At 33.0% G+C, this 17,485-nt stretch overlaps 1 protein-coding gene across 1 annotated transcript; it reads left to right on the forward strand.

Annotated features, from left to right (window-relative positions):
• Positions 1-9,977: 9,977 nt before the first annotated feature.
• On the forward strand, positions 9,978-11,034 carry LOC133864572 (precursor of CEP9-like). The gene has a single exon (XM_062300951.1). The coding sequence runs from the start codon at positions 10,058-10,060 to the stop codon at positions 10,826-10,828; it is 771 nt and encodes a 256-aa protein (XP_062156935.1). The 5' UTR covers positions 9,978-10,057; the 3' UTR covers positions 10,829-11,034.
• Positions 11,035-17,485: the final 6,451 nt, after the last annotated feature.

Below are 17,485 nucleotides of genomic sequence, written 5' to 3' on the forward strand. Positions count from 1 at the left end.
GCTGCAAGGTACAAAAGATAATGGGGTTCAGCAGAGTCCGGAGGTATATATATGTGGTTGGAACTTGGAAGGCTGACATTTGCCTGACTGGAAGTCTTAACGTTTTGCAGAACCATGCCAAACTTTTTGTCGAAACGAGAATGGTGGGGACTAAGAACGCCCCAACTATAAAATAATAATAATAACGTTTTGCAGAACCGTGCCAAACTTTTTGTCGAAACGAGAATGGTGGGGACTAACTATATAATAATAATATATAATGGCCTAAACCATTGCGCATTGTTTAATGTTTTACAAAAGCTTTAAAATTTTACAATGTAAATGTCTATTTACAGTCCCTTTCTTTCTAGCACTTAATTCCAACTAATTTTTTTTGTTAATTTAAACAGAAATGTAAAATGTCTACTATACCCGTATAAAATACAATTATATTATTAAATAAAAGAATTATTTTTTTAAAAAAAAAAACTAAAAGAAGAAGAAAAAACTAAAAAAAATATTAAAAAAAAAAGAGTCATTGCAGGGGTCACTAGTGACGACCCACGGCGAGACCATAGGGCATTGGCAGTGACGATCCACGGCATTGCTGTGGGTTTTTTTTTTTTTCTTCATAATTTTTGCCTCCTTGAAAATCCTAACCGAGTGGGTGGTTGAAAGAGGCTGCTAATCAAACACCCATCCACCTTGCATATTTTTGAAATTTAAATAAGACATTAAAAAAGCCTTTGATTGTTTAGAAGGGCAAGTGAAGTTTCCAATACCATTATACATGATACAACCACGACGTTAAAACGATAGCTGAAGAAAGTAGGGCTGGCTGAATGCTTTGGTAAGTTAGACAATCGTTTAAGACTTAATCAAATAAGGCTCCAAATAGTAATAATATAATTAAATTTGAAAAGAAATTTTATACAACCCACATATAAAAAGGACATGTATCTTTTAAATATGTGAGAAGTACATATTTTTTTTATTAATACTATTAAAAAAGCATGTAAGAATTAAGCACATGCTATTTAAATAACACGTACTTCTTACATGCCAAAAGATACATGTCAATCTTATATGAACAGAAATTTCCTACAAACCGGTTTGTAAGAAATTTCCTACAATCCACATATAAAAGTGACATGTGTCCTTTAAACATGTGAAAATCACATGTTTTTTTAATAACATGTGTTTCTCGATCACATGCATTTTTAATGGCATTAATAAAAAAACATGTGATTCTCACATGCTTCAATATTGGCACATGTCACTTTTATATGTAGGTTGTAGTCCTACAAACTGGTTTGTAGAAAATTTCTGTCAATCTTATATGTGGGTTGTAGGAAATTTCCTACAAAAATTTCTATCCACTAAATTTTATTATATAAAAAAAAAAAAATTAAAGCCCCAATTATGACAAAAAGGTTAGTTAATGCTCTTTAATTAAGGCCATAATTATAGTTAAAAATAATATTATGACAAAAATGTTAGCACTCTTAATTATTAAGGCCACAATTACGGTAAAAAATAAATACAAAGAATTAAATTTCAAGATATTAATTAAGGAGGAAAAAAAATTAAAAAGTTACATTAATTGCACCTCTAAAACAGTTACTAAATCACATAAACTTAATTGAAACTGTTCATTAAAATAATTTTTAGAATAAAGTAAATTTCGTTTTGGGCTAAATTCTATATAACAAGAATTATATGTAGTTCAATACAAAATATGATATTTGTTGAAATTAAATGTCTACTAACATAGATGAATTTTGCAAATCATTTAGAAAAAAAAAAAATTAAATATTTAAATATAAAAAGACTCCACCATAGAAATTTGTCGCCTTAAACCTTAACAGTTATTAAGCAGCCCCAAGTCTAGGATCAATCAGTCTAAGTGTTCAAATTTTACCCTTATATTTTTATATTCATGGTGTCCTTCCTAGCTTATAAAAGAAGGAGAAACGCTAGAACTCTTTCTAGTGTTTTTTTTTGTCCTTCTATGCTGACATGATTACATCCAATTTTTAATAAAGAAAAACTAAAGTTTGATTTCTCTTTTTTATTAAAAAATACAAGATACCTTGTCAACATAAAAGTATCCAAAAAAAAAAAAATATTAGAAGGAATTCTAACATTTCTTTAAAAAAATCAAAAAATCAAAAAATCAAAAAAATCAAAAGTCCTGGAGACATACATTCCAGCTGTCGTCTTAATGTGATTGGTGAATATCGCTCTTCTACCGTTTAAAAGACAAAATAATAAAGTGGGAATGTAAACAAACAATTTGCATGGGGCACATACGACTTTTTGACAGGCCATCCTACGACCCTAGCTATTCTAGGTATGCACTATCGGCACTATTTGTGGGAGAAAGAGTAAAATTTTTATTATTTAATTTTTATCATTTCCCTAAATCAAAATGGTTTCCCATTGGTCAGGTTAATTTGCCGACTTGTATTCTCTAACCCTCTATAAATACCCGCACAGAGGGAAGGGTTTAGGCAACTCAAATGCTTAGTTGATTCAAGCTCTAGCTACTGATTTGAACTCTAGCTAGCCGACTTGCTCTAAATTTCTTTGCCCATTTTACTCCCCCAAGCTATCATTGTCTAGCTTTCGACCTCTCTCAACCTCTATCATGACCCAGAACAAGTTAATCTCTGCTTTTCTTTTCCTTGTTTTGATTTTCGCCCAAGTAATTCAGTGTATAGAGGGAAGGCGTTTGCTTGTGGGGAAGAATAACGAATTCCAAACCCACCAAACTCAAAAAAAAATTTACGAAAAGGAAACTATTAAGCGCGGCGGTAAGTTGCATGGTGATGACACAACTAACGAAGCATCTACTAAAGTGTTTCCTCCTACACCACCAGCCGTTGATGTGTCCATGCCGCCGCCGCCGCCTCATCCAGGTCGCGACATCAATGACTTCCGACCCACAGCTCCAGGTCACAGCCCCGGTGTCGGGCATTCCATTGCCACTTAATTCCTGCATGTTTATATATAACATGCATGTTCTCATTCATCGTACGTGCAGGAAATAAGTCAGTTGTTAGAAATTAAGGGTGTTGTTTCCTATTGCTTGTGCAAAAAAAAAAAAAAAAACAAAGTATTTGAAATTATAATCTTCATCTATGTTACGGCTTTTGATTTGGTTCATGTCAGAATATTGTGTAGGGTTTGTAATTAACTCTGTATAGTTGTGCAAACAGTAAGGCATTGTAATTTGTAGTTCTTCACGAGTTTGTTTGGTTTTTTTTATGAAATATTATGCAATTATTTATCTTTATTTTTATTTTCATCACCTGATTACCACAAAAGTCGCAAATTCCTAAGTAGCTACTATATACGAGGGACGAGCTCAATGTCCAAATCCAGTTAATCTAAATTCAGCGACCAAAGGGAAAGAATTTACCGTCAACTTACTCACCTACTTACATCCCCTTGTGATTTTTAAGATAAATTTCTCTTAAGTAAAAGTATTTCTGTTGGCTGCTGCAAGTGACGGATGTATATGGTTAGGGAGAAACCCCGAGAGTACCACACGCATCGCCTAGATTTCTGTTGTGTATTTTTTTTTTATTTTTTTTTTTCAATTTGGTCTCCCTTATTCCCAAGGCTGGTCCGCCACTATAGATTTTTGTGGTCATTCACTCGTGAAGCAGCCATATATAACTGGTAGTTGAGAAACGTTAACACCTCACATTCAGCCAGACCACGCTTATCACTTTCCCTTGACCTATGTGCATAGTTGCCGCCATGATGATCTACCATAAAATTTTGCGTTACACTTATGGTTTCCTCCTTAACTTAAAATGACAGGATACTACTATACTCATGAGGAATTGATGTGTATCAAATATATCCGAAAACCGAACGTGTCCGTGAAAAAAGCCCAATTAAGATTGTAATCGTTCAAATTTTAGCTCTTTGTTAAATGAAATTAAATCTAAACCGTTAAAAAAACTTATTGTTATTTTTACCGCATCTAAGCCCAATCTAACTGTACGTGCTAATGCGGATTCGCCGAAATCATGTGGTGGGTTTTATTGTGTTCTCATGTGCTGATCCTCTCTTTGTAGACTTTAGTTATATATGTCAGGTGATCGAACATCGATCTCATGTTTTCCGGCCCTTTCAATTCTTGTTTTGCCCCTAATGTACAAGTGTAGTACTTTCGGCAATTAATTGTATATATATTACGAGTTTATTAAGGGTTTTTTTTTTTTAAAAAAAAAATAATAATAATAAGTTAGAAGTAATATGTTTTTGAATTATTTTTGAATTTTTGGGCTGGAAGAGAACTTTTGCTTAACCTAAATTATTTTTAGGTTAACGCATTTTTTTTTTTTTTATACAAAATTTTGGGAAAACAACTTATTCTTTTAAAAATGTAAACCATTTTCCTTTGGACGTGAAATCGCTCCCCATACCCCATGCAGACTCCAATACCACCCAACGTACGCTAGTGCGCGCATGCCACTATCCTCTTCTTCGCAACCCTCCATTTGCCATGAGTTGTAGGGCATATTTTTCTCTTGAAAATTGGGTGATTGATCATAGTGATTTTTGACGGATAGGTGATGATCAGTGTGTTTAAATGATTTCATGCTAACCAATAAATTAACAAACACCCGAAAATGTTTTGGGAAGTCAACCAATAAGATTGTTGCACAAATCAGATGGGAAGTTAGGACAAAGCGCATCTAGCTCTACTGGGAATTTTAAAAGGAAAGGACAGGAAAATGAAGCCCTTTTTGGAAGTTGGCGAATACATGTAAAGATCTTGCGTTGATTTGAGTGTGTATTTGGTTGTCTGTTGTAATATTGTGAGTGTAAAGGTGTGTTTAGCTGTGGTTTGTTTCTCTGCTATATATGATTATGCAGATTTGTAACTTGTAGTTTTTTGGCACTGCAGGCCAGGTTTGTGGTTTTGGGTTGGGATTGGTTTGTGGGTTTGCATTAATTTGTTTCTGCACTAGTTGTGTTGCAGATGATTTTCTGCAAGTGTTCTAGTCTTAAAACTAGAGAGAATTGTAAATTTGTTAGTTGATTAGTAAAAAAATTCATTCATTGAAAAAAAAAAAAAAAATTTGTTTTGGGCTTCATCTTCACTTCACCAAATATTAGGAAATTGTTCAGTGGTATTTCCAAAAAATAATTTCAACATCAAAAAATATTTTATTTCGAAATAAATAGGGCTCAAGTTTCAGACCCTGTCTCATTCATTTCCCTTTCATTTCAATTAAATATTTCATATGTTGGACTTCACTTATTAAAAAGGAGTTTGACCCCACACGTAAAAGAGAATGTTAAAGTCTTTGATTAAATAATTAAATTTACCTCCTCCCTATCAGCTTAAACTTTTAAGATAAATGATAATTTAACAATGTGTTATTTATATTATAAGAACTAGCTTATAACCCACGCAATGCGTAGTATTTTTATTCATTGTAATTTACTTGAAAGGTCTTAAAGAGATTATAAGTACAAATTTTCTTTCCTTCACCCAATTAACTAATCGGCTACCAAAATCTAAATAAAAATTATAAGGAAAAAAATTATAATCCATTTAAAAAACCTTTAAAAAAAAAAAATGTTGTCCGTCAATTAAGTATGTAACAAACAATGAACATTACAAAAAAGAAGAAGAAGCTACTCAATAAATAACTGCATAAACTAAAAGATTTTCATACCTAATATCAAAAATAATGATAGGAAACTCTCCTATCTTACCATCATTTCCATGAATTGAGTATAAAATTTTCAAAAGAAGAAACAATCAATTTGAATACAAAATAATATTTAAGTTATAAGAGAAAATAAAAATAAAAAACAAAAATTATATACAAATGGGTAAGATATAATTAGAGGATAAATGCTTAACGTACATGTCCTTATATTTTTACTCAACAGCATAAACAAACCCAATTAACAAAACAATCCATCATATTCCAACCATATATAATATCACTTCCTCTCCACTACAAAATATTTTGTTCTATCGAAAATTAATAATAATATTAATATGGTTAATACTCTGTACCAAAAACAATGTAGCTCTCTCGCTCACCATTAATATTTCCTTAAATTTATTGTCAAATTTACAAAAGAACAGAACCACAAACAATAAAAAGCTAAAAAAAAAAAAATGAAAAATACTAATATATATATATATAGAAAAGAAGTTCATTTTCCGTATATTTTTCCCCGTTCCAATAAAATTCGTAAGTATAGGAAAAAGTCCTATCAAATAGAGATTTTTTCGGCGTAAAATAAACTACTTTTAAAACAGAAATTAAAATAATTTAAAAATTAGAAGAAAAAGGAAAAAAAATGGAATTTGAAGAACATAACCACATAAAATAAAGACAAACAAATTGATTATTTACCATTCTCTTAGAACACGGCCCCTTCAAACGCATTTTTCAAAACCCAATCAAAATTAATACTAATCTAATAGAAAATTAACTGTCTTTTTCATACACTTTTTTTTTTTTTTTTGGTTCCAATGAAGTTCATAGGTATAGGAAGAATTCCTATTAAATAGATATTTTTTCTTTCGATCATCATTCGCATATATAACATAAGAGAAAATACTTTTAGAACAGAAGTAATAATTAATATAAAAATTAAAACAAAAAATAAGGACAAAATATACGAAACACAAGATCACAAAAAATAAAGACAAACAAACGGATTATTTACCATTCTCTTTGAACACGACCCTGCAAACACAATTTCAAAACCCAATCAAAATTAATACTAATATAATAGAAATTAACTTTCTTTTCCGTACACTTTTTTATGTTCCAATGAAATTTCTAGGTATAAAAATAAGTTTTGTCACATAAATATATTTTCTTCCGACCTTCTTTCGCATATATAACATAAAAGAAACTACTTTTAGAAATAATAATACATAAATTATAACAATAAAATAAGAACCAAACAAAAGAAGATATGAAAATCTCTTTCTCATGACCCTCATTTTCAGAATTCAGTGTAAAATTTACCAAGGAAATAGTATATAAATTAGAACAAAAAAGAAGGACACTAATAAAAAACAGAAAAACATCACCCGTAAAATAAAAACAAAAAAAAAGGAAAAGATGAAAAATAGTAATATAATATAAAATAAATGTCTTTTCCATATTATTTTCTAAGTTTCAATGAAAAGAACATGAAAAATTTGAGAAGTAGTGAGAAGTAGTGAGAAATAGCGGATAAAAAGAAAGAAATAAACAGGCTGTGGATATTGAACAAATGGTAAAAATCTGTAACAGTTTTTTTATGTATGCAATGTTTACATTTAAGTGTTTACAAATGGCAGTTATGATACAGCTATTTTTTAGGGGAAAAAAAAAAAAAACTGCTTTTACACAAAAATAAGATATAGTTATTTTTTAGGAAAAGAAAATCGTTTTTACACAAAAATAAGGCATTTGGTTGCATTTTAAAAGATCACTTGTCACAATATTAGACAATGTTCGAAGTGATTCCTCTATTATATATATATATATATGATTACCTTCTAAGTCAAATTACGCAATGATGGTACGCATTTTAAAAGCAATTTTTGAAGGTCTCTAGTTTAGATGATGATAGTAGTAAATTACAACTCTATGTCTAGATCTCTCTCTCACTCTTCCCCTCCATTATTATTCTTAATTTCAGTAACCAAGAAAAAAAAAATTATGATGTACTAGTCCGATCCTCTTACAAGACTCAAGAACCACCCAAATCTCGTAGATAGAAGAATAGTCAAGGATGGTGTTCATCCCCTTCCAGACCATATCCGATCCCCATAAAATTTAACGTTATAATTTTATGAAAACAATATTGCGTATAGCTTTGGCTAAGTCACGATCACGCTATTATGACGGCCATAGAGAAAAAATCAACCTGAAAGATTACAGAAGATCTCGAACCGTTTGGATTCAAAAGATAACATTACCGTAGATATTCTCAGATCTCCTTCCGCCGGAGTCACTATCAAGCAACTACCGTCGTTGCACGTTCTTGTTGCATTTTATTGAACTAACCACTAAGTATCGTCCAACGTTAATGCTCTGGTCTCGTGGACTACAGCTAGCGCAAAAGAGAGGACAATTTCTATTTGTTCGCTAATCGTAAAATAAATTATCATTACTGTTTGTTCAGTGTCCCCCGGTTTCTGGAGCCAACAGCGCGCGCGCACGTACGAGTACTTCTTTTGCAAGATTCTCTGTATATATTAATTCATTCTAAATGGAGGCCGCCCGGCGGGCGGGAGTGGGGTTGAGGCAAAGCACTTTGGAGCCCTCATCATTTGCTTTGAGGCAAAGGGGAGTAGACGGGCCTCCAACGGGGTTGTCGGCAGTGGTGCGTTTAGCTTTCACTTGACTTGACTTGACTTTTTTTTTTCGGTACGAATGAATATGCCAAATCATCAAACCTTGTCATAATTGCATCGTGATGAATTCAATTTTTTTGGGCGCCGGCTTTGATTTCAAGGAATATTTATTGAATTTAAGGAAAATAAGTTATTAAAGTCAATAAAATTAATGGACACCAAACGTATAATATTATTCTTTTCCTACTTATTTTACATCGATTAACTAACGCATTATATTTTTAGTAATTTATTTTCTTCAAGTAATTAATATGAAAAGCTGCGTATATAAAATATAGGTGCATGTGTTAATGACCCCTATAATCTTTTATTGAAAGGCCATGTACTCGAAACGTTGGCTCCATTCAAATATTTATTGTCCCAATAGTTTTTCTTTTCGGTAAGTGACAGTTGCTATAGCTATAGTATATCAGTATATGATCAATAGAATCTTGCTTTTAGTCAAAGAATCTTAACTCGTCATGTGGCATATTCGGATTGGTGGCACACAAAACTCAAGTGAGGAGTCAAACCAAAACAGTAAACACAAAAGGCAAAATGCAAAATTATAATATTATTATTCACGACAACTCAATTTCTGTCAAATTCGGCTTTATATGAACCATCCATCGGTGACAAGATTCCTTTAATTGCCATTTTTAGTGATCAACTCATCATTGGCATTTGCACTAGCTAGCATATAATTTTTTTTTTTTTTTCTCTCTCTCTAGGTATGCGAGTGCATATACATAAAAAGACATGCCACTTCTCCAACTGTAATCTAACACTTATTCAAGATTTTTTTTGCAAACTAAATATTATCTGATTTTTTCAAGTACGTCTTATATACTTAATGATTAATCTTAAAAAAAAATTTATGTTTTGCTGGCTAAAATGGAATCAACAGATATTAAGTCAAAACAGACATTGAGGATGGTAAAAAACACTGTATCATTGGTGTGTTATTCTACTAAGGATAGAGGTAGTAAAAAAGAAGTGGTTATCAATGAGTAGAAACTATAGATGAAAAATTTGACTATGTGAACCCGTCAATTGTTGACGAAGAGGATAGAATTGTTGAAGATGGTGGGATAGAATTACTTATTTTCATTTCATTATTATGTAAAGAAATATATATGAGTAATGATAAAAACAACATTTTTATCTCACCCTGATGACGTGACCGTTGTTTAAAAAAAAAAAGGGTTAATTGATACTGACAGATCAGTTGAATAAAATAGTAGTAAAATAAAAGTGTGATTTCTTACCTTACTCAAGAAATAATTATAGTACACTTCAAAAATATATATATATATATAGTAAAGGAACAAAGATACAAAGGGTCAAGGGTATAGGGAAATTAATTATGAAGGGAGATTTTTTTATGAATGTAATTATGAAGGGAGACCTTGGACCCCATTTATGTAGTGGATTAAAATTTATACTCTCTCTCCCAAGGGCACCTTGAAAGTCTGTAACTTACAAACCGTCCAAATTTTAAATTACTTTGATATAGTTTATATAATAATTAGTGGTTGAGATTGAACAGGTTCATACCCTCCAAGATTATAAATACAAACGGAAACTTGAACTTATCATATATAGCCGGGTTTGCCTCTCCCTCTCTGTCCTTCATCTCCTCCTCCCTCTTCCTACCTGACTTCTCTGAAGATCTTCATCTACTTTCCTTCACAAATGGCAAATTTCCAAGCCATGTATAAATGTATCATTCTTCTTGCACTAGTTGCTTGTCATGGATTTTTCGTTATCGAAGGAAGGAAAATGAAGTCAACAAAACAAAAGAAAGAAATCTCCACGCCCATGATACCAAATTACAACTTTAGCTTCCGTGGCTCAAATGTTGTGCACAAAGATGATTTCCGACCAACAACACCAGGCAACAGCCCTGGTGTCGGCCACTCTTTTCCACTTGATGATCAAGCAGATATGGAACCAAAGGCACTAAGCAAGAGGACGACAGATGTTAGACATTCTCTTACAGGATTCAAAAATGGTCGCCGGCCGCCCACAGCACCCGGACACAGCCCCGGTGTTGGCCACTCTTTTCCTCTCCTTGAAGAAGATGTTGAAGAAAGTAAGAGCCCAGAAGTTAGTCATTCTGTTACAGGATTTATAGATGCTCACCGTCCCACAGCTCCCGGACACAGCCCCGGTGTTGGCCACTCTTTTCCTTTCCTTGAAGAAGATGTTGAAGAAAGTAAGAGCCCAGAAGTTAGTCATTCTGTTACAGGATTTATAGATGCTCACCGTCCCACAGCTCCCGGACACAGCCCCGGTGTTGGCCACTCTTTTCCTTTCCTTGAAGAAGATGTTGAAGAAAGTAAGAGCCCAGAAATAAGTCATTCTGTTACAGGATTCATAGATGCTCACCGTCCCACAGCTCCCGGACACAGCCCTGGTGTTGGCCATGTTCTTCAAAACAAAAATACAGAACCAAATGCGTAGACATGTACGTACTGACACAACTAGGTTATTTAATATTTGGTCACTCATGTTGTTCAAAGATTGTAAAGAGCATAAGTCTTATTGTTTTTTAATTTCATGCTTTCAACAGTCTCTTCATGCAGACTGGATGTCGATCGTATGTATATTAAACTTTCTATGCAAGCTGTCATGATCTTAAGGTTGTTTCCCTGCAATATTTGCATAGTAAATAAAAATATTTCAGGAGGTGTTTTTTGTGTTTTCATTGAAAATGTGTTTTAATTTGATATCTCGTATAGCTCAAAGTAATCTTGATTTCTTTGTAAGTGTTTTGTATTTAGAGTTGTTTGTTAATATTTTTATTTTTTTTATTACAAATGAAAGAAGAAAAAAGAGAAGGTGTTCACAAACGAAGCTGTCATGATCTTAAGGTTGTTTTCCTGCAATATTTGCATAGTAAATAAAAATATTTCAGGAGGTGTTTTTTGTGTTTTCATTGAAAAAGTGTTTTAATTTGATATCTCGTAAAGCTCAATGTAATTTTGATTTCTTTGCAAGTGTTTTGTATTTAGAATTGTTTGTTAATATTTTTATTTTTTTATTACAAATGAAAAAAAGAAAAAAGAGAAGGCGTTAGCAAACGAAGCCGAACCAACTCCTTTTTTCTCTCACCACCCTCACCCCTGGTTGTGTGGAATAAGATCCTCTCCATTTTAAATAAAATAGATAAATTTAAAATGGGATAATATTCAAGAATAATGTTCATGCATCTAATAGTATATATAAAAAGTTAATTAATGTTAGTATGTCTTTTAAAAAATTTTAAAAAATTTTATCATGTATCTTAAATGAACCAACTTTAAATCTTAACTATGAAATTGATCCATTCCATTCAAAATAAAGAGAATCTATATATACGTTGTGTGCCGGTTGTGCAGGCGTGCATAGCATCAGACAATTTTTTTGAAAGAAAGATATGAGTATTTCATTGATAAAAAATTACGAGCAAAAAGTTCTTACATTGTAATGACCCACTCCAAACGACACAATATTGTCCGCTTTTGGCTCCCCTAAACCAAACTTCCCAGGAGGTCACCCATCTCGGTACTACTCTCGCAGAAGCACACTTAACTACAGAGTTCTGATAGGTTCATGATCATCATTGCTTTAAAACGCGTTGTGTCAAGAAGATTGCGTTTATACATATAAGCACATCACAATTCCCAGACAATGTGGGATGTCATATACATCACATAACATAAAGCTCTGCAAAATTATAGCCACATGTGATGTGAATTTTAAATGTACTCGCAAGTGCACGAATCCCTTGTAGTTAATGGATTGCAAGTGCGAGGTCGATCCTACAGGGAATTGTGTTCTTGAAAAATAAATTTATGTCTAAACTAATTAAATCTTAACCTAGTTCCAAAAATTGAGAAATTGTTTTTGTGAATAAAAAGATCAAAAGCATAAACAAATTTAAAGTGAATTTAATCAAGTAAAAAAAAAAAAAGTACTAAGGAATCGGAATCCGTACTCACAAATTCATAGTAACATATATTCTTATGATCAATAATATTTCTCAAAGTTCTCACAATAAAATCTTAAGTATGTTTTACATGTAGGGTTTGTAACTCAGTATATCTTGATGTGCATCATTGTAATTCGTATATTTATCTGGTTTTCATTGAAATCTTATCGAATTGTTTATGTTTCTTCATTTTATCTTTAGGTCACCTGATCACGTACACTAAAGGTCGCAAATGCAACTAATTGATGGGGAAAAATTCCTAATTACTATGAGTGACGCACTCATTGTACAAATCTGGCTTATCCAATTAGGTTAGTAACCAAAGGCAAAAGCGCGCATGAACATAATATTTGACCGTCCGTCAGATTTAACTAAACTAATTAAATGGGCCGTTACCCACCTTGTGTTTAGTAGCATTCTCATAGGTTTTCTTATTCTCTCTTCCATCATGATCAAAAATGAAAAAGATTCTCTCTTGTAACCTTTTTATTATTCAATTAAAAAAAAAATTAACCACATTCACAAGCCTTTTAAGTTTATAAATTTCTCCAACAGACACTACAAAAATTTTGTCAAATTGCCACGTGCATTTTGACACGTGTACGGCACTGTACACGTGTCAAAATGTTTGCCACGAGTATTTTGACACGCGTAAGACGCGTGTCAGATGTGTAAAACTCTAATTGCACATTTTGACACGTGTATTGAAATACACGTGTCAAACCGTTTTGACATGTGTATTGAAATACACGTGTCAAACCGTTTGACACGTGTATTTGCAATATTTGTGTCAAAACGGTTTTTTTTTTAAAAAAAAAAATCCAAATTGAATTTTTAAAACTTAAATTTGGATTTTTTTTTCAATTTAATTTTGTTATTGTTTATTTAAATTTATTTGGGTTAATAAATTTTTTTTTTTTCTTTCCAAATTTTATTATTTTCGCCGACAAAAATACAAAAAAAAACAACCGGGAAAAAACATAGAGAGAGAGAGAGAGACGTAGAGATCCAGAGAGAGAGGGAGGCAGAGAGAGATAGGGAGAGAGAGAGAGAGAGAGAGAGTAGAGAGAGAGACATAGAGATACTGAGAGAGAGGCAGAGAGAGATAGGGAGAGATACACAGAGAGAGAGAGAGGTAGAGAGAGAGAGAGAGAAAGAGATAGAGAGGAAGAGAGAGAGAAAGAGATAGAGAGGAAGAGAGAGATAGAGAGAGAGACCGAGAACCGAGCAGAGAGAGCTGGAGAGAGGGCGGCTCACCGGCGGGAAGGGCGGATGCGCGGTGGCCGGAAGCTGGCCGTTGTGGCTGTGACGGAGAGGGAGAGAGAGAGAGAGAGAGAGGGAGAGAGAGAGAGGTAGAGAGAGAGAGAGACCGAGAACCGAGCAGAGAAAGGTGGAGAGAGGGCGTCTCACCGGCGGGAAGGGCTGATGCGCGGTGGCCGGAAGCTGGCCGGCGCGGCTGTGACGGAGAGGGAGAGAGAGAGAGAGAGATAATTCAGATCGGAAATGGGTCTGCTACCCATTTCCGATCTATATATATATATATATATATATATATATATATATATTTAATCTATTATTATATTATTATATTATTTGAATTTTAAAAATTATATATATATATATATATATATATATACACACATATATAAGCGGGAAAAAACACATATAACCGGGAGAAAACACATATACACGTTCTGGCCAAACAATTGGGCACGTGTACTCAGTACACGTGCCCAATTCGGGACGTGTATTTAAATACACGTCCCCAATTGTTAAAATTCTATTTAATAAAAAAAATTAAATTTGAAAAAAATAACAGTTTGACACGCGTATTTAATACACGTGTCTAATTGGACACGTGTATTAAATACACGTGTCAAATTGGACGCGTGTATTTAATACGCGTGTCTAATTGTTGAAATTCTATTTAATTAAAAAAAAATTATATTTGGAAAAAAAATAACAGTTTGACACGTGTATTTAATACGCGTGTCCAATTGTTGAAATTCTATTTAATTAAAAAAAATTATATTTGGAAAAAAAAATAACAGTTTGACACGTGTATTTAATACGCGTGTCTAATTGTTGAAATTCTATTTAATTAAAAAAAAATTATATTTGGAAAAAAATAACAGTTTGACACGTGTATTTAATACACGTGTCAAATTGGACGCGTGTATTTAATACGCGTGTCCAATTGTTGAAATTCTATTTAATTAAAAAAAAATTATATTTGAAAAAAAACAGTTTGACAATTGGACACGTGTATTATTTAATACGCGTGTCAAATTGGACACGTGTATTAAATACACGTGTCAAATTAGACGCGTGTCTACAGTCACGCGTCAAAATGCTTGTATTTTTGTGGTGAGAGAAAAGTACCAACTACCAAATGCCTAGATGTTTGTCGGATACTCCTAAAGTAACCATAATTTGTACTTGAGAAACACCTCACTTACTCTTCACCCACCCATTGGCTGAAGTGTTTTCACCATAAAAATGACAATTATACTTCTGAGGAATGTCTGTCAACTATGCCCAAAACCGTGTCCCATTCATTCAAAATTTTAGCACTCTAATTACAAAAATAAAATAAAATAAAATAAAAAAATTGAAGTTAGCTCTCTTTATGGCGAAAGTACCCTACTGTGCTAATTAATGTGACCCACCGAAATCAAATGGCAGGTTTTAATGTTTTATTAGATTATATTATCATGCAAGCTTCATAAAATGATCGATAATGCTCGCTTCATCCCTTTTTTCTTTTCTTTTTTTAAGGATTAAATATATACCATGCATTTTGGTACTGTAGTTTGCAGGCTTATCAAATAGCTAGCTAACCCCAGTTTTCAAAAGCGTGAATCATGCTACTTGGATTTTACACATTTTTTCTTTTTCCATCTCCGCCAATGTTTTGTAAAAATAACTAACAGCTATTTTGCCAAATGTACACATGACCACGTTACGGCATATAAAATTATGCTACGTGTACACCTAACCATAGTAGACTTGTCATATTAAGAAATTAAACAGAATTGGAGAATATTCAGTCATTGTAAAAAAAAGAAAAAAATTCTTTTCATATTTTTTTTTTTGGCAATTTTGTCCTTATTATAACAAGGACTTGATACTCAATATATTTGAACTGAAGAGGATCTCCAAATACGTTATATCAGCCCTCACGTTAACATCCAAAGCTGAAATAAGTTTACAATACATGTGCCTCCACAATGGTGAGATCACGTTAAATTAATCTAACACGACCTGTTTATTAAATGGATTATATGAGTCGTGTTAGGATTCATTCAAAGGTTATTAGACCCCATGTTACGTCAATTTTATAGAACATTTATGAGATATTTATATGATATGCAGCATTTCTCCCTTAAAAATTTTTTTTTTTGTCTCTTAACTACTTTAAAAAAAAAAAAAATGTTGTCTCTCGCTTCCGACCATATCACCGTAGTATTTACTGTTAGAACAGCACGTATAGCTTTCGATGAAATTCTTCAAACTACTAGTGTGATGAAAACAATTAAGTATATATGTATAGCTTTGGCTAGCTATTACACTAGTAGACAAAAAGTCCAGCTAGGTGCAATAAAACTAGACAGTCTAGACGTAGTGAAAGATTACAGAAGATCTTGAAATTATTCTTGAACCTTGGAATTCAAAGATACCATAGAGATTCTCTTTCCGCTAGAGTCGCTATCAGACGATGACCGTTTGCACATTCCTGCTGCACTTTTATTAAACCAACCGGCCACCAAGGATCCCCCAACATTGCTCGTGCGCTACAGCCCTGCACAAAAGAGAATCAATTTCTCTTTGTTCTCTTTTGTATATATAATAAGCTAGCTATCATTACTGTGTTTATATATATAAAGTATCTGATAGCGAGGGGCTTCCCTGGTTCGAGGAGCCAACTACGCAGAAGTTCTTTTGCAAGATTCTCTGTTTTTAATTAATTCTAAATGGAGTGGGCACTTTGGAGCTTTAATCATTTGCTTTACTTTGACTTATACGGCTAAAACTAAAAATTACTAACAGTAACTTATTTTGTGACAAAGGGGAGTGGTCGGGCCTCCAACGGGGTTGGTGGCTGTGGTGCGTTTGACTAGAGTTTTTTTAATTTCTAGGCTATGATTTTGTAAAGATGAACGTCTGATGCATATGCATGTACTGACACTCATTCGCAGCAGGAAACTGAGCTCGTGATTTCATCCATCAATCCAAAGGTGTGGCGTGGAATGTCATTTCACTCAATCAAGACATTTCTTCGATATTCAAAGATATTTTTGTCACACGGTGCAGAGGTTCTTTTGGGCTCCGATTTTTCAACGGGCATTTATTGGATTCAAGGAAAATATGGAATAAAACGTTCAAAAAGTGAAAAACATATACCGGACTTGTTTGGTAAGTAATTGGATCGAAAAATATTTGTGTATTGTATAGTAAAAAGTGATTGATGTAATATAAAATTTGAGAATGTTTTATAGAAAAGTAAAAAAAAATTATTTTGTAGTGAATTTTTTTATTTGAATAATAATAAAAAATTATCAATGTGATATAAAAAGTGTAAAAACGTTAGAATGTTTTTGATTTGATATTTTTAAAAAAAGTGAAAAAAATAGAAAGAGAATGAAAATAGTTTGCCAAACTAGCCCGATGTAATTTGTGAAGAAGACAACATTAGGTTTAGGAATGACAGAGAGGCCGTAACTCATCTCCGGCCATATATGATGCAGGATTAATTAACTGAGGTAAGTTTCAATACATGGCAAGTACATTCCTAAAACAACCAACAAATTCCTAAAAGTTAAAACAATTAAACTTTCTAAGCTAGCATCTTTTCTAATCCAAGTGATCTTCTCCCATGATTTTCGGTTGAGCTCTCGTTGACGTGGCCTTTGCCTTATCACTCCCCCTCAAGTTGGAGGGCGGTGGAAGGAGGACTCCAAGCTTGATACGAAGATTATGAGCATGAGCTTTGCAAAGGGCCTTAGTAAAGACATCAACCACGTGTAGAGCGAAAGGAACATAGTGGGTAACAAGAGTGCCAACATCTATGGGGTGAAATAACCGCCCTCTAATAAACCGTTCGTTAATCACTAATCGGACAATTTCTTTTTTGTTTTTTTATATGT

This window comes from Alnus glutinosa, chromosome 3 (genome assembly GCF_958979055.1).
Source record: "Alnus glutinosa chromosome 3, dhAlnGlut1.1, whole genome shotgun sequence".
Classification (NCBI taxonomy): domain Eukaryota; kingdom Viridiplantae; phylum Streptophyta; class Magnoliopsida; order Fagales; family Betulaceae; genus Alnus; species Alnus glutinosa.

Coding starts and splice junctions, on each gene's coding strand:
- LOC133864572 (XM_062300951.1), top strand. CDS start 10,058: ATGGCAAATTTCCAAGCCATGTATAAATGTATCATTCTTCTTGCACTA.